Consider the following 20,857-nt stretch of genomic DNA (forward strand, 5'->3'; position numbering starts at 1 on the left):
CATTTTTCCTTCTGATGTTCTTTTGCCCCGTGAACAGTAGGTCATACTGTCCTGAGTCATTAAGCCTATAGTTATGTCTGAAAGTTAACACAAGATGGCGCTGTGAGTCTGTAATTTGTGTTAAATTGGTTGAACAGGTACTTCAAATAAGTGAATATACAAATAGTGGTTGATACTTAATTTAACTTCTCAATGCTGTGCAGGAAAACTTTATGTAAGCCATATTCACAAAACTGGGATTCACGGTAACGTCTGGTGAGGAGAGCGATTCTCCAAAAACATCTCAATAAATACCTATACAGATCCTCTTGGTGGTAAATGAAGCTACACCAAGAGGATCTGTATGATTCTTCTGACAATATGTAAAGTTACATATTTGTCACACACAAAAGCTGTGATAAGGTTTTGCCTCATTTCAACCAAACTGAATTCACAATACAGGCCCCTTGTGTTAATGATTGCTAGATGCAGGTCATAATGTATTGAATGAATATTGTCTTGTGGGATTCAGTCACTTGGCAACAAGGATGTGGATTTAGAGAGAAGGTCATTAAGGTCATGAAACCACTGAATAATCTCTAGAAACCAGGTAAATATTTCTTTCAAAATTGCTGCTTGTCCTCAGTGTGAAGCGACTACAATAGTGGGTCTGTGAGATAGACAGGTTTGATTGGTATCCACCAGAGATGCAAATCATCACTTTTTGGGCTCTATTGTTACTATTGTGGTTTAGTTAATGTGTAATTTCAAAGAATAAGTGTATTCTGTGGGTCTGCTTCAGGACATTGTCAATTATTTGCTATGAATTCCAATCTGGTGTGGACACCTTCACATGAGGAATTTCAGTAATACAGCTACTGTGCTGACAGTCAGAGAGGCAAGGTATTTGTAGCTGTTTGCATGTATGACTTTATTTAAGCCCTGAAATCATATCAATTTGTATACGTCTTGAACAATAGCAATTATTGTTACAAATGTTATGCTAAATTTAAATTTGCATTGTAAAATAATAGAATTTCTCTCTTTGGTTTACTACAGTTTAACGAGAGTGTTATTAAGTGACTGAAGCCATGTGTCCTGACAACGGGGCTTAGTTACTTGTAGACCTGGTTTAAATAAGGACTGAAGGCTTTTTTTTTTTTTTTTTTTTTACAAAGTGGGACGTGTTTGGCCCTGAAATATCTTACAGCTTTCATGAATACTTAAAACCTATTGAATTTAGTTTGTTGACATGAGACACACTGTCTTTTAGCACCGATAACCCGACTGAGTGCACTTTTTAAAGAGACATGTATTCTTCCTGTGAGCTGGAACAGCAGATGCCTCTATGACAAAGCCCTGATTGTCGGTGCTTAGCTCAGTGTGAAAGGAGCATCTCCGTGTCCCCTCTCAGCTGCTGACCAAACGGATCTGCCTCCGCTGTGGGCCACCAGCTGCAATGTTCACAGACCCTCAATGTACAGCAGCGCAGGAGCCTGCCGGCGTCCTCGCACAAGAACCCTTCCTCTGCACATTCTGCCAAGAGCCATACAACTCCTTCAAGCTGTGCTTTATTTATTTACACTTTGGATGTACGAGTAGATGTCGTTCCACTTTAAATCTCAGGTGCGGCTTGTGTGTTTGAGCATGAAGAACACATCCTCCATCTCTAAGCAAAACATGGTATTGCCATAATTGACCCGTGCACCAGGTTTCCTGCTGGAAGTCAAGGTTCTGCCCTGATGTAACACCTGTGGCACTCTGTAATCATGTCCATACACAACCATGATTTAACTACACTCTGGAGGGGAAGACAGAGGGCTTAAGTGGATTTTGTTTCAAGGTTCCCTTTCAGGGAAAATTGGCTGCACAGCCCACAATTCAGATCCTCCTGGTGCTACGAGCAAAACTTTTGGTTTGAATTATTCAGATGCCATTTTGTTGACTATACTCTTAAAGAACACTCCCTTTTTACTTGCCATTGTAAGTCCATATGATTTGATACAGTGAGTAATAAGGATTGTCTTTGTGTACGCCTCAGCACTGAGGTGTATATCAGACGATCTGACCAGGAGTCACTGAATAAAATGTATTGTATGATTGTTGACTGCCATCAAAAAACACTCTCAGGTGCCTTTTTGGAACATTGTCACAGAGCAATTGGCATGCAGCCAATTTCAAATGCTTTTGTAATGCTCAAAGATCCTTCCAAGAAATATTTTACTTTGAATATTAATGTGCCTGATATGTTTTTTGCACACACAAAAAATAATCTTAGAAATCCTTTATGTGACGTCTACTGTCACTCAGAAGTTCCTTAATCAATAGATATGCAATTTAATTTAATTTACAGTGAAGATGACTATTCACTGTAAAGTCTATTGTCAGTGTATGTGCACTGGAAGTTTCAAGTTTTGACATCATAATTGTACAAGTTGAACCGGACCAGGATTGGCTTCCAAATCATTTGTGATGTCACAAATCATGCTCACAGAACAGCCCCTTAAAATCCCTATTTCAATGACCACAGAAAAACTTCCCCACTTCAGCAGATGACTGTGAAAACAGTATTAACGTTTTAAAATCCACTCATACATTACACTGCGCAGTGGAGCTCATACACTGAAGAAGACAATATTAAAGGGGTTAAAGAAGTAAGCTTTAATCATTTACAAGGATGCTCCAGAGCTCTCACGCCTCCACCGACCACAATCTAAAGGCCTTTATTCATAAGAACCAGATGTATCTGCACAATTTATCTATTGTACTGTTTAGAGTCTGCAGCCAGGCTGGTGCCAGTGTCTCTGATTCCTCCCTTGCTCTTTGGCTTTATGTTTACCACAGAGGTGCGGGTGGAGAGACATCTGTAAATGAACGGAGCAACCATGAACTGCTGAGGTCATCACCCCACCCACCCACGTGGTTCACCTGACTGCCCTCTGCCCTCAACACCTTTTGCTCCTCTTCAGCAACACCTCTGCAGACACACTGACATGCCGACACACACTGTGATAAAGGACTTGTGTGGAGATGGTGCTGCCGCTCTTGATGTGGGAAGAATTTTTTTTTTTTTTTTCAAGGGAGGAAATCAGCCCAAAAATAGGATCCACACATGTTGAATTTTAAGTGGTGTATACCTCCGTTTTAAATCATGGCTTGATCGGGCTGAGCAGTAAAAATTCAGACTGTAATTGTAATGTAAGGAAACAAATCCTGCAGCAACTCCAGGAATAGAAAATAATGGAACAAATCCCACGGCATTTTGAAGAATTATAGACACAGCATCTAATTCACAGCTGTAAGTGCAGCTCTACATTCAAATATAACTCAGTTGGATGACAAAAAGTGGGGCAAAATTCCACTTTTCTGAAGGCATCAACTCATTTAAAAAAAAAAAAATTGAATTCCCCTCTTAGTGGACTCTGTGTTAAGATGATTTATTTACTCCAGGAGATGTAATAAAACGACCTATTTTAGGGTGAATGTTCCCTTTGCCCTTTTCCCTCATACCCTGATGGACTTATTTAACTCATATGTATAAAACTGCTGATTGTGACTGTGAATGCGCTTAATCAGTTGTATTACTGGAATCCATTCCTCCCTTGGCTGATTAACCCATGATGCCCTCAGCTCAAAAAATAGCCACCTGGGTGTTTTTGTTTTTCGGGAATGATTGTCTAGTGCTGGTAACCCCCCCCCCCCCCACACACACACACACACACACACACCCACACACCCCTCCACAGGCACAGAGCTCATCGTGCAGTCTGAGCGGCCCTGAAGGACACAACGGTCTCAAAAAGTGCCACCCATCTGTCACTTGAAAGGGCGTCATCCTCAAAGCACAATAGAGACAGAGGTTGTAAACAAATGGTATACAAAAGATGTTGGTCCAGTCTTGTCCTTCGTGGCAGAGATTGGACGCAGCTTTGTTGTTTCTGTTACGATCCCCACTGTGAGCTACGGCCGCTTCCCCAGTAGGGATCCACCGGAGGATGATGGGATTCTCACCTGGCGAATGTAAAGCTGTCACTGCCCCTCTGAAGGTCCAATCTGAACCTTTTCCCCCTTTGGAGGATGCGGTTGATAATACATGATGTTCTTGTTATTTGTCAATAATCAGCTGGCAGCAGAGCCCTGGACTGTTCAGTGTTTGGTCGGAGATGAGAAGAAAAATGAAAACTAACCGTTACGGTTATGGTTCACTGATTGTTTCCATTTGAAAATTCCCTTTTAAGTTCTTGCTTTATTGCATTTATGATGGCTGTTAATCAAACTCCTGGTTTCAATTTTGATTGTAAAATAGTCACAAGGCTTTAGCTGATTTATAGAGAGCACGTAGAGATGAGCATACCTCTTCAGAGGGTTAAACCTCATTGTGGTTTACACATTTCTGTCTTTTAATAAAAAGACAGAAACACTGGTAAAATGAAAGAGCCAGATTATTAAAATAAAAGCATGGCACCGAGTTTACATTGATTATTCTTCTAAAGCTGAACTACCCTCGATTTTATTGTCTATTTTGTTAATCTCCCTTTTTATATATTTATAATCGTATCAGAAAATGTTCATGAAACTTTCTCGTGCGCTAACTAAGAAACAGATAGGTACATTTACACAGCAGTGTTTGTCACAGCCCAGTTCAGTTTTGCAACCCTGCCGGAGCATGGGAGTATTTTCCAAGGACATAATAGTAACTCTGCACCCATTCAGGCTCTGATCCTCCTGGGTGAAAGTTGAGTGTCCTCATTCCCCTCCCCCAGTATGCCTCCTGATTCCTGATATTGGCTTGATCCTCCTGAGATTTATAGGACAATGGCCCAATGCTGTGAGGCTCGCTCTTTACCAAACATTCACGCTGTATTCAGCCAGTGTGGGCCTATAACTCCATCTTCCATTCACTATGTTTGGAAGATTCTTCTTAAACATTTACACTGTGGCAACAGTTTTGCAACACAAGAATTGTGATATCCAGTTTGCAGTGTTTCACCGGAGCATGAAAAAAAAATCATGTGCATTTACATTTTGGGTTGTTAAAATATTTCATTGTTTTTTTCATGATATCGCAAAATATAAAGGGATTTAACTGATTGACCCGTTTGAAAATAAACTTCAAGCTCAGGCTCAAACCACATCTGAGATAAACAATAGTGTTCGTAATGGAAACTTGGAACTGTAATTATAGTGTGTATTTTCATAGAAACATTGTAGCTTGTTCACCAGTAATCCCACCATATCTAAAGCTGATTATAGTGACAGTTAAAAAGTACAAGTTGACTGTAACATTATCTCCGTAAAGCTGGTTCTCATCCTCGTTGTGGATTATCTCTCATAACTCATCTGTGATTCTGCTGTTATATGACATGAGTTATTTCATTTTCATGAACTCCAGTGGCGCTATCATCTACCTGTGTCGTCAGAAGGTGTTCTCCCCCCTCTGTGAAGCTCGGAAAGCGAGATGTGAAGATCAAGAGGCTGTGTGTTGATCCTAGCTCAGGAATGGAGAGCCTGTGTGTAAAAAGTCCGTCTGTGGATGTAGCCGGTCCTGCTGGAAGCTCCAAGACTCCCCACACACACACGCCGATCCTGAGCCCAGTCACAGTTTACTGTCACGCAAAACACACAAAGTCTCTCTGGAACCAGGTTCACAGGTCCTCCATACTGTAAATAAGATGCGGTACAAATGGAGCTATCGTACAGTGAACTCTGTTCGGCAAACAGATTTGGAGACGGGCTCGGGGTGTTCTCAGAGGAAGAGGCCTTGTTGTGGTCTGTGAATGTGTCTGCTCCATAGACAGCATGACCACACCTGGCCTGCTGTTCCCGGTGGAGCAGCCAGCGGTGCACGAGGCCAGCCGTGTTAGCTATACTAGTTGTAAGGTCAAGGTCTGGACAACAGCTCAGTACTTTTGTCTGAGCGCTGGAAGTGCAGCAGATTCTCAGGGAACTATACATTACTTTCCCACAGCTGGCTCGGCAGCGTATCGCTTACAGTGTGGTTAATATTTAAGGAAATCAGCCAGTGCTGAAAAACTCTGTGTTACTTTAGGAAGCTTATATTTGATTTGATTTTATTATTATTTTTTTTTTTCAAAGAACATGCTGGTATGTTGAACAGCATTTGTGTGTGTGTGTGTGTGTGTGTGTGTGTGTGTGTGTGTGTGTGTGTGTGTGTGTGTGTGTGTGTGTGTGTGTGTGTGTGTGTGTGTGTGTGTGTGTGTGTGTGTGTGTGTGTGTGTGTGTGTGTATTTGGAATGGGCATACCACAATATCATGTCACACTGTATTATTGTATATATATTGTATGGTATCCACATCAATAAATTAAAGATATTTTTAATGTTGCAGTGAATTCAGAGCATCATTTACCTTTCAAACTGCTCCAATTGTAAAGAAAGATAATGTTTCATTTCAGGGTGTGCCTGTGACTGTGACATTTCCTTTAAACATTAATTCCTAGAAAAAAAAATTTTTAGGAAGGCAGTTTACTTTCAAATGAAATGATGATCCAGCAGAGATTTACCAAGGCCGAAGCTTTGTTGTATTTTGATTGTAGTGAGTGCAAAAAAAATATATATATTAAAAAAAAAAAGCAACAGCGTCTGAATGTAAAACACAGTTGCTGTATGGCCTTTAATTAAAAGCATGAGACAGGATATTTTCAATAATTATAATTGATTAATTACATTAGTCCACATTTTCCCATTAGGCATTTGAAATACAGTACATTTTAATTTTGATTTCAGTCTTTGGAACAATAACAGCACTTTTGGGTCATCAGTTTTTTCCTCCAAGTCTTTTTATATCACAAGAATAAAATAGATTACAACCCATGAATGTGTCATTGTGTCCCTTAACACTATTGTTACTTAGATTACACAATTGTAAACTCTAATATACTTCATAATTTTTGTAGCAAATATAATTTGTAAGCAGTACTTGGGGTAAAAAGAGTATTTTCAAAGAAGATAAATTAGAGGCATTTTGTTTTCATAGTAAGTGATATTATTAAAATCCGAAAACAGGATTTTATATAAATCGAATTTAATATTCCAGTGCCTGCCAAATGATACCTTGATAGAATAACTGGTAACATGCCAGTTACTATGAAGCTTGATAAAGCACCACAAACTGTACTTTGAGAAATTCAAGAATCTATAACGGTCTTTTATTGGAGTATCAGAGAAACAATAAAAATGCCTTTAAAATAAGGTCCGTGTTTGGGTTATTGTTCATCACACTCTAGATCCCGGTGGGAATATTAAGGGGCTATTCCAAAGTCTTTTCAGTAGGATATCAATCCAGCAACATTGCAGTGTTTCCGAGTAGGTCCCAGTACAGCCTGCTTTCTTATGCTAATGCTGGTCTGACATCAGCAGCGAGATCAAAGCGGGGCAGAAGTACTTTAGAGCTGAGTCTGCCCCCACTCAGGCTCACTCACTCTCCTCCACTCCAACCTCCTTCTGTCCACCACATACACACGCACACACACACACACACACACACACACACACCATGCGTACCTGTCCGGAGCTATTCTACCACCCCGTGCTGGATTTTACCGATGCATCTGGCTGATATCGACACAGACAGGTCTCTGAAAGGATATCCCGACGCACTGAGATTTGACTTTTCTTCTTCCTATGTCGGTTTTTTGAACGGAGGAGCGCCACGGCAAAGGTGAGGCGAGTTGGTGGTTGGAGGAAATTCCGTAGGCTGCTTGTCTTGAGACTGAACGGCGTAAAAGTTCAGGATGATTCAAAGAAACGGGAGCTGGTTGATTGTTCGTGTGATTTGTTCTGAAAACAAAAAGTGTAGGAATATTTTTAATCGGTAGGCTATACTTTAAAACACTTTTGAGACTTTATGGGTGTATTGATGGATGAACTTAATGTTTAAAATGAGAGATCACACCTACTGCCTGCTTCTGGAGACTTTTGTCCTCGATGACTTGTCTTCACAAACAGACTCGCAAAAAAAAAAAAAAACCCCAAAAAAACGTGTTTATAGGCCCAATTTACTTATGATTATACGATATCCTTGTCCGATCAGTTTGGTAATGTTCTCCAATTAGACCCGTTAGGTAGATTAGATCGTTAGGACATAATAGCTGTGTCTTCTATGGCTTGCTTCAATGGTGAGTCTCGCCCCGCTTATCTGAGTTTTGATGAGGGGCACACGGCGGATAATGTCCTTATCTGGGCCACTTCGACCAAATACCGTAAGCAGTAAATCGATTAGAGGCTACTGCATCGCGCCAAGCAGCAATAAAACCTGCAAAGTACTGGTGAACTACCTTTTTTTTGGTTTTTTGTTTGTTTTAATTTATTATAAATTATAAGCTATTTGTTTTATTATTTTAGCCTGCAGGTCAGACTTTGTGGTGCTTGAAATATAGTTGTCCGGTGAGTTCTCGTTCGCTTTATTTGAATAAATAATATTAGTGATTTCACACAGTTTTGGACGCGCCTCGGCCAATCAGGAAGGAGGAGTGACCTGCAGCTTCAAACAGGCGTGTTAACAGCTACCTGCTGTGTAAACGCGCTCACTTTAAGCTCTCTGGAGGAGCTTTCGTATCGGCTGCTATCAGATAAAGCTTCTGATGCGCTGCCCTGTCCGCTGACCGCAAATTACTGCCTTGTTCCGCTAATGTCAGCCTAAATTCTTGACATTTTTGCGCGATGACAATGACTGACACCAAACGGAATTACATAGACTTAACCTATCTGTGAAAATAAACTGCTTGATAGCGTTTAATCAAGGGGAAAAGTCCCTCCTTGTCTGACTGCCTCTGCTTCAAAGTTTAGCAGAGGTTCATGGGATTGTACAGTATAGCCTGTAACCTAAATAATCCATCCGCTTAAACCTCGCCGAGCAGTGGGATCAAAAATATAGTTTAACGGAAAAATAATCATCTATGTTATCTGAGAATGTATTCATGTGCTGTCTATTAGAGGTGATTCCCAAAAACATGAAGCTTGAAATAATTTTACACTCACTAAGTTGGTTGTTCCCTCTGAAACTGGGCATGTCTGCAGATAAAGAATGAATGTCTTTATGAACATGCAAGAGATTCTTTACTCTTCAAGGTTTCATTGCACCTCTTTTCTTTTCTAGTGTGTTTACTCATAGGAGGCCGAAGAGCTATGTAACTGTTGATTTTCTTTACTGCATACTCGAACGCTCACAACCGTGTTAGTGAATTGTCTGACTTTATCTTAAAAAGCACAAGCTTTGCTTATTTCCATATTTTACTTTTTTGTGAAATTGTTGACAGAGAAGTAAAATTCGGCTTTTTCTTTCATCGCCAATCACCTTCGATTGATCGTCATGTTTGATGGGTCTTTTTGAGATCTATACATCTTGTGATTTCAGAGCGCATGTTATGACTTTCACATTGGGTCGTACACTGTTTTCATCATCCCATCATGAAAACATACAACAAATCTGAAAATGTTACAACTGGTTTGCTTGGCACCACTGAGATATTATTTCTTTGATTCATTACAGGATTTAGAAGAGGAGGGTCTGCCATGAGACTTGGCCTTTGAGTCTGAGCCAAGAAGCCCGCCAGCCCTTTGTATTTGTGTCCTGTGTGAACTGGAGCCACTGTCCAACCATGAGGAGCAGCTCTCATGTCCTGCCTCTTGTTGTGCTCACGGCTCTGCTGCTGTCTCAAGTCTGCTCTGGCATCAAATGGCTGTAAGTATTCTCCAGAGTGCCACCATTTCCTTCTTTAGGCCATTTGCCATCTTTATACTGCTTTGCATTCGAACAATGTTGAAACAGATGACGTCAGTAGGATACTCAATATTGTGTGGCTCTTTTCTATGTGTTTTATGGAGTGCAGGGCCCATGGCAGCTTTGAAATGGGCCCCAACATTCCTCAAGTTGCTCCTGATCAAGGCAGAGACTGTGTGTTATGTTCATGTATATCGGATGAAGGGGACAGTAGATTAGCCTCTTTCTTTTATGGATGTGGATGCAGCTTCAGAAAAAGAAGACAGCATATGTATTTCAGTTTGCAGATTCAGGTTCAATGTACCTCCTGCTGTACAATAAGAAGAACAGAAATTAAAACTGTGATGACGAGGCGTCGTGGTGGTGCAGACAGCTCCAGTGATGTCACTGGTTTCTGTGTGTAGGCCAGTTAGGCATCAAATGACAAAAATAGAGCGCTGTAGAAGGAAGCTGTGATGCTGTAAATGTTAACAAATGTTGATTGCTCACACTGAGCACCATATTGTTTTCATGCCTGTTAAAGCAAACAATAATTTTCACAATAATTTTAGGTGAAATTCCCAGGTTGCTGTTTTTAGATGTTTCTGTTGAACGTTTGGTTTTCTTACAAACCATTGGAGCCTCTCTTCACTATTTGCATGCTGTGTGATTTATTTCTTGGTCTGACTTTTTTTTGTTTTTGTTTATCTCTGTGCTTTATGTCTGATCACTGTAAAAACATACCTTTCTGCATTGGCTTTAACAAAACTAGCAGTGGCTTCTTATCAGAAGGAGAGGCAATGCTCCCAGCGGGTTAGCTCGGATGGCATGTGCTAAATCTAAGTGAGAAGTCTTACAGTGTTGATAATGCACAGCGGTGCAATGCAAAACAGATGCGGCTGTAAACACCTGTAAGTGGCGGGTTAGTACGAGCCCAGTGGAGTCACAGCTTATCATTGGGCACAGAATGACGGCCCCTCGGCCCCTAATGCAAAACAGGCCAAGGTGCAGGCGGCGCTGCCTAGTTCTCACGAACTCTCAGCAGAGTGCAAGACACAGAAAGCAGAGATCAGCACTAACCTGCTCTGCCTGTGGTTTCTCTATTAAGTTAATCCCCAATAAGTTAAAATGGGTTAAATTAAATGAGTGCACCCTTTAGTCGTCTGTAAACAGTTGATTCATGTCAAACTGATGCCATGAAGGACATTGCTTCCTGTGGTGGAAAATTCAAATAGTGAGGGACCTACGCAATTTCTCATCTGACTGTGGATTTGAATGTAGTGGAGTTTTTATATTGTTTTGGCGTATCTTGAGGCCTTTTCTGTGCTTTAACAAAAGAAAAGCCCCGTGCCAGGAATCTGTCACTTGTATTTTATGAATCCGCAGCTGACTTTCCTTTGGGATTCTCACTGTGATAAGATGGTTCTTTGCTGCAGCTCATGCCAAAATACTTCCCTGCCTAAAGCATTATCTGTTTTGATTTTACAATTGTTTGCTAAAAGCTGATGTGTCTCACAGCCTAGAAATGTGTGTACACAAGAAACCCAAATCTCTCACTATAAATTCTTATAAATGTGATCATATCTTTTTAAGCAGTCAGCACCATAATGCCATCATCACCACCCACAGTTAATACAAATATACTGATAATACATACTGACCAATAGCTTTTGTTTCTTTGTCTTTTCCCCTTACAGAGCAATATCACACGCTCCTGCATCTTTACACGTCAACCAGACCCAGCACTGTAAGCTGCTGCCTGGCATGGTGTCCTCCCAAGCTCAGCTGTGCCGTAGTAACCTGGAACTCATGCAAACCATTATCCAAGCTGCCCGCGAAGTCAAGAAAACATGTCAGAAGACCTTCGGTGATATGCGCTGGAACTGCTCCTCCATTGACATCCCCATGGATTCCCCAAAGTATCGGCCAGACCTCGACCGAGGTATGGACATAAACCATTTGGAATGACAGTGCGGACACACACAACATAAGAAAAACGGCTCCAAGTCGGATGTTTATGGTTTAGCTTGACAATCAATGAACATCCAAAAAGTTATTAAATGCTACATTTGTTGCTGTTCAGTTTGCAGTAACTGCTGAAATCCTCAGTTCTTTAATTGTGTTTGTGCTCGGATGCCACAATAGATCTTTTTTCATGTGTTAACATGGCTGCTATCTACAGAACTCTGATACAGAAATATGTATAAACAATTTCTGGTTTTATGATGACATGTTGCCTCATCTGTCCATTTTATTGCTGCCAGCCAAATGATCTGATCATTAATTCCTGAGCCCTCACTAGGAACTTGTACTGAAGCTGTTAGTGAGAATAATCTCTCCCCTCCCCCTCTCAACAAGATGTGCAGATTTGATATGAAATTGTGATTGATGTGTTAATTCTGTAACCCGCTGCATTTTCAGACTGCACGCCTGTTTGTGTTGCAGTCTGACTTTTGTTCCTATCGCCAGAAGAACCTTGAATCAGCCAGAGACAGTTGCTGGGTTGTGGGAGGGGATGGAAGGGGGGTGATGGTGGTGGTGGTGGTGGTGATGGGGGGCGGGGGCAACTCTCCCCGAAAAAGGATACTGGCTGCATTTTGCTGAATGAACAGTCTGCAGCGAACAGGAAATGTCTCATCTTTGTCCAGGGATGGCTTTGATATAACCAGCCCATGGTCATACATGATTTCATCCCTGACTTCAAATTGCTCCCCAGCCTTTAACATATGTGCTCACCGTGTACGCACATCACCACCAATTACATCAGCGCTCACTCTGCATTAGAGCATGAACCCTGATGTATGATAGATACGTTTTGTGCGCCCACTTTAATTTTTTAGTGAGACAGAATAAAGGCAGAGAGGGAAATTAGAGAGACATAGCGGTAGATAAGTTGATTATGCAGCATCAGTGGTTTGTAAACTTAATGTGGATGTTTTGATTCATTATAATAATTTTTTAATCACTGGAATCCATAGTAACCAACATCAGTTAAAGCTGACTACTATTTGCTCCATGCTGGCAGTAAATGCTAGTAGAGCAGAAGAGTAAAAAACACTGTTTACACACTGTACTGCCATAAAGTGCAAATATTATTATTTACATTTCTAAATCCACAGATATTTTATTACTAACTTGTCCACTAGACTTGATACGAGTAGTCACTTCACAGATTAGTTAAAAAACAAATTTCAGCTCCAGCTTTTGGTTGTTATTTCAGTCACACAAAACAAGATTTCTGATGTCATCACATTGGGCTTTATCTCGTAGTAACAGGAATATATTATGATTATGATAGGACTATATTCTGTCTTCATTTAATACATGCAATAAACCAAACAATGAGCCAAGAGGAGGATCTACTAAATAATCTTTAGTTACAGTCTTATTAACTGCTGTTCACCACTGGATGTATTTATGCTCCATTTTTATCCTTGAACTCAGGAGGATGTTATCTTTGAACGGCTGTGATGTCTACACTGTTTGTTTGCCGGGTTAGGGACTAAAGAATCTGGCGTGTTTCCTTTGAAACTACAGTATATCATTTGGATTTCCCTACCTGTTTCTATCAGGAACAAGGGAGGCTGCATTTGTCTACGCCCTGTCCGCTGCAACCATCAGTCACACTATAGCTCGGGCATGCACCTCTGGGGATCTACGGTTGTGCTCATGTGGTCCGATCCCTGCGGAGATCCCAGAGCCTGGCTACCGCTGGGGTGGCTGCGGTGACAACCTGCACTACGGATTGATCATGGGCTCCAAGTTTTCTGATGCTCCCCTGAAGATGAAGCGCTCAGGTTCCCATGCCAACAAACTGATGCACCTGCACAACAGCGAAGTTGGGAGACAGGTACGCAGTATGGACACATCTCTTTGTCTTAAAACAAGATAAGAAATGCAAAGATCTTGTCCCATATTTACCGATCCCATATCTAACCTCCATGTCCTCTCTCCTCATGTCCAGGCACTGAGAGAGGCACTGGTGATGAAGTGTAAATGCCATGGTGTGTCTGGATCCTGCTCTATAAGGACGTGCTGGAGAGGCCTGCAAGACCTGAGGGAGATCGCCATGGACCTGAAGATCAAGTACCTGTCTGCCACTAAAGTTGTTCACCGGCCCACGGGGACACGCAAGCAGCTCGTCCCCAAGGACATTGACATCAGGCCAGTGAGGGACAACGAGCTGGTCTACCTGCAGAGCTCCTCGGACTTCTGCTCCAAGAATGATAAACTGGGCTCTGTTGGCACACAGGATCGGTGAGTAAGACAGGTTTTGACCCCTTTTGATTGTTAATGTGCATGACATAGAGGGGGATATTTGGTAGTGATGATTGTTCTCTGATGCTTAGAGTTAGATTTGTTAGCATGACTCACACCAGTGCCAGACCACATGCAGCTGACAAAGAGGTTCTGACCAATCCTGAATGTCTGCTCATCCAGGATGTTGACTCAAGTGTAGTGCTGTCCTGCCTGGTGGCACCGTTTACTTTACAGGCTGCCTGATAACAAGCGCTGGCCCTGAGAGTGCTTCGTCTGTGGCTTGTCTGAGCATGTGCTACTGAAAAGGCCACTGTGACTGGAGCTCTTGTCCTGCTATCTGAAACAATTACTAATACGGATATTCTTAGGACTGAGAGCACTCAAGCTGATATTGATTTAAGAGGGCCACACAAACAGGGAAATAGTTAATGGTCCCCCAAAGATAAAGGTTTACTTACACCATACCACCTGTGCGAACTGTGTTTTAGCGGATATGTTCCTGCTCTGTGAGAAGGAAGGGGGTAGCAAGGAACTGAGGGTTCAGAGAAATTATAGTACAAATATACAGTACTATCCTTTGAACTGATTGTATTTCCCGAATGTGGATAACTGTGTTGAAGAGAAGGACAGGTTGAATTTCAGGCTTTATTATTTAGTTTTGAATCACAGGGCACAGGAGGCTAATTTGGAGAATGACAAGGAGGGTTTCTGACGTTTCTCAGTAAAAAACATGATCTCATAAATGCATGGTCAACCAGACACACCTTAGTTTACAAGAAAAATGTAGTGTTGTTCATCCACATGCACCACAGCGTGCTTCAACAGTACCAGAAAACAATCATGGCTGTGTATAGTGTCGAAGATAAAACGGGTACTGAATGCCATATAATGTTGTTAGTTATAAATGGCACACATCATATGTCATATCATGTGGCAGAAGACATGCTTCATGTCAGAGACACTCACTGTGCCCAATGCATCTCCGCAGCCTGATAACGCAGCAGCCACACAGTCCACTACATTAGTGCTTCTGCCAAATCATGTGGCACCCGCATAGCTATCGTCTTTCCATGAATGTGTCATGCCAGTGTTTGTGCATGAGTAAACTATGAGTGTAAACATGTGGGTATTGATTATTCCTGTAATAGACTGATTGTATTGGAGGGATTCTCTGCCTCCCCTACGTCATAATGCTTGATCACATGGTATAAATACTGTCCGTCATCTCACCAGTGACTTTTCCTTCTGGTTGACTTGAATTGAACAGTTTTTACACTTGAATTGATCCGGCTCCTGACTGGATTGCCAGCTCTGACCCTCACACCACATCTAGGAGCTGTACCAATGCAATAAGAGAATCTGGGACAGGGAAAGTGAATTTTAGAGCAGTCCCTCATGAATTAAGTGTGATCGCTGGTGAAAGAGCATGTCATGTCCCTGGAAAGTACCTGTGCTTTAGTTTTTAATTAGATTATTGTCTCTCCTTAAAACAGCAGAAGTGAACTATACAATTTGCAGTGCTGTCCTCTTGCATGACAGATGTGATATAACGAGATCTTACTCCTGATGAAACATATCTGTGTGAGGGTTTCTGTCTATTTGCTGGCTCACACTGATGTAATAAACCTGTCTTACATTCTCGATGACTCTTGTCCCTCCTCCACCTTGTTCTTCACTCCTGCCGCAGCCATCAGCTCAGCGGCTCTCTCACCCTGCTGGTCATTAACACTCTGACATCATAAAACAAAGCAATTATGTGGAGAGGGCGTGCTAAAGAGAGGGAGGCTAGCACTGTGTATTCAGTGTGATTTATGGCAGGGCTATTCTCTGCTCATTCAAGATGCCCCAGGCTTCTGAAATGAGAGGCTCCAAAGCACCCACCGCTCAAAGACAACGAAACAAAAAGAAGATGGAAGAAAACAATGTTTGGGAGAAGGAGAGCACAAAAGGTTAAAGCACGCCGGTCGGTCAAGCCCTTTCAGAAGACTATTGTAGACTCCTGACAGGCTGCGAGATTGTGCAAAATGATTTAGAATGAAGCTGTAAATGTAATTGTCTTGGGCAGGAAAGAAAATAGGAAATATGTTATCTTTCATTGCCTGTTGTTCAGTCCAACATTTGCCTCCCTTTTCTATGTCTTGGTTTGGAGAAAGTATTATTGCAACACAAAATAAAACGAAAGTCTAACCTGATAGCTTCTGTGTTTTCCAGGCAGTGCAACAAAACCTCATTGGGCAGTGACAGCTGTGACCTGATGTGCTGTGGCCGTGGCTACAACCCGTACACGGAGAAGCTGGTGGAGCGCTGCCACTGCAAGTACCACTGGTGCTGCTATGTCACCTGCAAAAAGTGCGAGCGGATTGTGGAGCGATACGTCTGCAAATGAGTCCTCGCTCCCGCCGGCCCCACCAGCAGTCCCTGCTTTTTACCCAGCTACCCGAGGCTACAGATTAACCAAAGCACTACAATACAGAGAAGGCTTACTTTTGTTTTAAGCATGCGTGTCTGAACGAGAAGTGGTCTATTCTTGCATCAGTATCATTTTTGTATCAACTCTCCAAACTGCCAGTTGGGCATTCGCGCTTTCTTGCTCCACACACCTGGGCGTTGGGAGTGTGGCGTTTGGTTCATGTGAAGACCGCCGTCCTCCCGGGTATTTTCTTTTTCTTGTTAATGGTTATAAATGCCCCCCAACAGGGATACTAAAATCTATTTTATTATATCTCTAATAAAGAAATAATGTTGGATTTTATGCTGGAGGAGAGGGATTGTCTTCTCTCCTGACTAGACAAAGACTTATGTTTGGCTTCATTCCACAGAAATTAAAAGGTTCTCATGGATCCACATTTTTGTTTTTTGGTACTATTAAAACTTTTTTCCTCTTCAGAAATACACGAGAGGAAAAAGGAACACAAAGGGAACATTACGAACTTTGCATTCAAGGAACATTTTTGTGGTTGATGTTTTGGACTCTCAGCGTGTGTCCTGTGTGGATCATGACATGCCTGCATCCCTGTGGATTGAGAGAAGACATTTAAGGACTTTGTGAAATGGTGCATTATCTCCTTTTTGTCTGACATGCAGGCAATTCAAAATATATTCTATTTTTCAGAGCATATGAGCTGAACTCATGGATTTTGTAAACCACCTTTGTGTGGATGTACATACTGTTATTTTGTATACTGAAATAAAGAAAGAAGTATTTATAAATAATTAAATGATCTTCACCATCATCTTTACGTGGATATTTCATGTTTTTCTCCTTTTCTGTGAACCGCAACTTTGATGACGTCTCGTTGAGCCCATTTTTCACAAATCTGGCAAAGACAAATCTATAATCTCCACAACTAATGATCGCAAACTTCGCAACATTTATTGTAATTCTCCTCTAATCCAAGTGTTATAAAATAGCAGTTAACCACATCTTATAGCACACTGATTGTAAATCACAGTCGGGTATGAGTTGCAGGGTTCAACCTGACAGCCTACTGGGATCACTCTTTGAATTACCCAAATCCTAGGAAAGTGTTGGTTTGGCCATTCCACTTCCAGACAAAAGCCATTGCAAAGGGATGTTTGTCGCTCCTACCACGGCTTTAACACTTAAACACTCATCTGTGTGAGACAACCAATGGACAAATATCAAATTTAAAAAAAAGATAAATCTAATTTACTTTTAACATAGAAGACCGCAAGCCTGTTGTTGGGAACAAATTTGGTGCAGTGTGGAGCTGAGATATTACCCTCTGACCAGCCTTGTGTTGGTTAAAGTGGTTCTCATGATTTTACACTGACAGAAATAGCTGTGGAAGATGTTGAGCCCATGCCATGAGCTCACATGATGCATTGCAGCACCAGCCTGCACAGGCTGCACACTCACTTCTTGACCCTAGCCTGTGGACGTACACAGAAACTGTCAAAACAATCCGGCATACTCTGGAAAAACAAGGCGGAGGGGAATGTTATCAACAGTCATTTGGATTTTAGAGGCCTTTTTATGATACTGGACTTGTCTCACAACTGTCCTTTTAATTTAATTTAATTTTTAGCCGCAACCACGGGTGGAAAAGAGTTGATTAGGCTCATCATCTATTTCAAGCCTTGAGCTAAAATGTGACTCCACTTTCAAAGCCAAGTAACTAGTTACACAACTTTTTGAATGTTCCAACAGAAAGACTGAGTATAGTTACTGAACAACAACTTCTAAGTCTTTATAAAGGTTTGATCAGTGGACATTGTTGTGGCAACAGTCTAAAAGCAGCAGTAGCCAGAGAGGACATATAGCATTTAGTGGTCGTTAGGTTTGGGGGCAGGGAGGATCCGCTGTGTGCAGGTGATCAGGGATCTAATGTCTGCACACTGGCCTGTCCGTCGACAACGTCAAGGACTCTTCAGTCACTGACATTCCTCTGCCTGGCATTTGGAGAGAATAGGTTATGAGTCTACCCACTGCTGTCTGTCACTGAGTTCACTACTACAGAAATGTGAAGCTTCACCTGCTGATTGAGGACTAACTTGTTGCCCTCAAACCACAGTAGATGTGGCTCCGTGGAGTCAAAAGTGTTTTTCAGGACATCCAAGTCCCTGAGTATGTGAGGGAGTGGATGCAAAGCTTCATTGTATATCATATGTTCCTGCAGAAACTGAATAGGTTTTAAAACAGTCACATAATTGTCAAATATAATCCGGAATTTATCGATAAAGTGAAGAGACAATCAGCTGAATCCCAGACCTCTTGGAAATCACTAAATCTACTAAATATGCAATTGTGTAAATGTGTAAAGGAAGTTCAGAAATTCTCCTGGAATTTGCATCACACCAAAATCATATGAAATTGTCACAACTAAAACCTAAGCATGACATTAGAGTAATTTCATCATGGCTCTGAAGATTAGATAGGCCTGAGGTCTGGCGCTGTTCAGCGTAGAAATGCTAGACTGACCCCCTGAACAACCATTGTTATCATTAAGCCGTGCAACTATTCAGATGACCTTCGACTAACCCTTCTGAAATATCTCACCTAGACAAAGTCCACATAATAGAACATTTCTTTAAGGCCTGAAAGTGCTAAGACTAAGTTAACCTGCTGTTCTTAAGGTGCTCCATATTTTTCCAGACTTCTGTCAACACAAAGCTGTGGCGGAGTGGAGCAGTGGCTCTGTGAGTAAATTGGACATAAATGGGCTGCCTTTTTGGCCAGGATCAGGTTAAAAAAAAAAAAGAACTTTGGAGCCGCTGTCATCCTGGCTGTTAAAGACTTTAGTGTTCGAAACGAAGACAAAACAAAAGTAAAAACAAAATAACGGAACTAATTGCTGCCGAAGTTTATGTTTCTTTTCTTTCTTTCTGTCTTTGTCAGAGTATCTAAGTATCTCTCCATGCTTGGTGTGACCCCTTGCTCTGTGGGAATTGCCTGGTAATAGAGAAGGAAAAGAAGACTTTAATTGAGAGCAGTGAAAATATCAGGGGTTAATGTCAGCCCGGACAATATAAAGCCAATTGCCTTTGTGCTACCCGCAGTTTAGAAAAGTAGCTGTGAATGAGGGAGACAAAGAATTTGGCTGGAGTGGTAAAGGCTTTCAGATGTACTGACCCGTACTGTAAATGGACTTTTGTGGACCCCACCCCCACCCTCACTCTCCAGCCTTTAAATAGGAGACCAGCAGCATGTGCTGTTAAAGGCCCTTTTGTGTGTGTGTGTGTGTGTGTGTGTGTGTGTGTGTGTGTGTGTGTGTGTGTGTGTGTGTGTGTGTGTGTGTGTGTGTGTGTGTGTGTGTGTGTGTGTGTGTATGTGTGTGTGTGTGTGTGTGTGTGTGTGTCCTCAGGCACGTTGCCGGGAGATAGCAGATCATGCAAAGTATGCACCTTTCTAGATAAAGACAAACCAGTGGATGGTTAAAGAACATACAGTGACACCAGGAGTTTATGGTGTTTAGTCGGAAACTAATTTAGCCAAAGACCTTTAAAGCAAGTGCGGGATTTTTACATATAAATAAACTTCCGTTACATTCAAGCTCTTGCCGAAAAAGTTCAAACATTCCTAATTTATTCTATCACCGATAAATCTCTTTTTAGTTCACTATTCAATTTTTAAATCTACTGCCTGGTGGAGCTTTTCCTCAGTGGAGCACTTTAAAAGAAGAAAAAGGGAAAGAGATCTGACACAGCTGTTGCGTAACAGGTTATTATTAGTAAAATATATGGAGTTGGCTATGTAGCAATTACGTTTTTATAATGCATCGCATTGTCAGAAGAGAACGACAGAAATTCCACCCTGCAGGTACAAGTGAATTTAAGGTGTCTGGAAATAACATTAACATTTAGTGTTTTTATTTTATCCTTTAGTTCACCCTTCAATTTTAGAAATTACACCTCATAAATTCTGCATGTCCAGGTCCGTGTCTTTTTTTTTGTTTGTTTTTGTGTAGGTTGTTATAGACAGAAAAAAAAAACCTAAAAAAAACCTTCAATTTAAATACTGACTTGACTGATTTAGATTACATCCTACTGAAAACTTATCCTGGAACAGCTGTAATATCAACGACAATAATGACATTGTAGCTACTGTAAATATTTTGTTTTAATTAATCTAATGAACCCACGTGAAAGCAGATATGCAAACATAATAAACATAAAATGTATGTTGACATGTGACTGGAATATTACAGTCGAATGGAAATTATTTTTCAAAGCTTCCTTTCCCTTAAAATAACTTTTTTTTTTTTTCACATTTGCTGGTTTCAAACGGGAGCAGAGCTACAGTGCAGATTTTGTTTTCTGTTAATAGTCACAGAGAGGTAAGGTAATTGCAGTAAGCCTATAAATTCATACAGCACACAAATTAGGATAAGATATGTGTAACTCAGGTTTGCAGCGTAAACAGGTGAAAAGCCCGCCA

At 41.3% G+C, this 20,857-nt stretch overlaps 1 protein-coding gene across 1 annotated transcript; it reads left to right on the forward strand.

Annotated features, from left to right (window-relative positions):
* Nucleotides 1–7,421: 7,421 nt before the first annotated feature.
* On the forward strand, nucleotides 7,422–17,180 carry wnt11 (wingless-type MMTV integration site family, member 11). Its single transcript, XM_069722709.1, has 6 exons — nucleotides 7,422–7,659; nucleotides 9,490–9,681; nucleotides 11,397–11,641; nucleotides 13,272–13,549; nucleotides 13,664–13,956; nucleotides 16,171–17,180. The coding sequence occupies exons 2-6, from the start codon at nucleotides 9,599–9,601 to the stop codon at nucleotides 16,343–16,345; spliced, it is 1,074 nt and encodes a 357-aa protein (XP_069578810.1). The 5' UTR covers nucleotides 7,422–7,659; nucleotides 9,490–9,598; the 3' UTR covers nucleotides 16,346–17,180.
* Nucleotides 17,181–20,857: the final 3,677 nt, after the last annotated feature.

This window comes from Brachyistius frenatus, unplaced genomic scaffold (genome assembly GCF_029030835.1).
Source record: "Brachyistius frenatus isolate BFR_SWC_R1_liver_20210118 unplaced genomic scaffold, ASM2903083v1 Contig_301, whole genome shotgun sequence".
Taxonomy (NCBI): domain Eukaryota; kingdom Metazoa; phylum Chordata; class Actinopteri; family Embiotocidae; genus Brachyistius; species Brachyistius frenatus.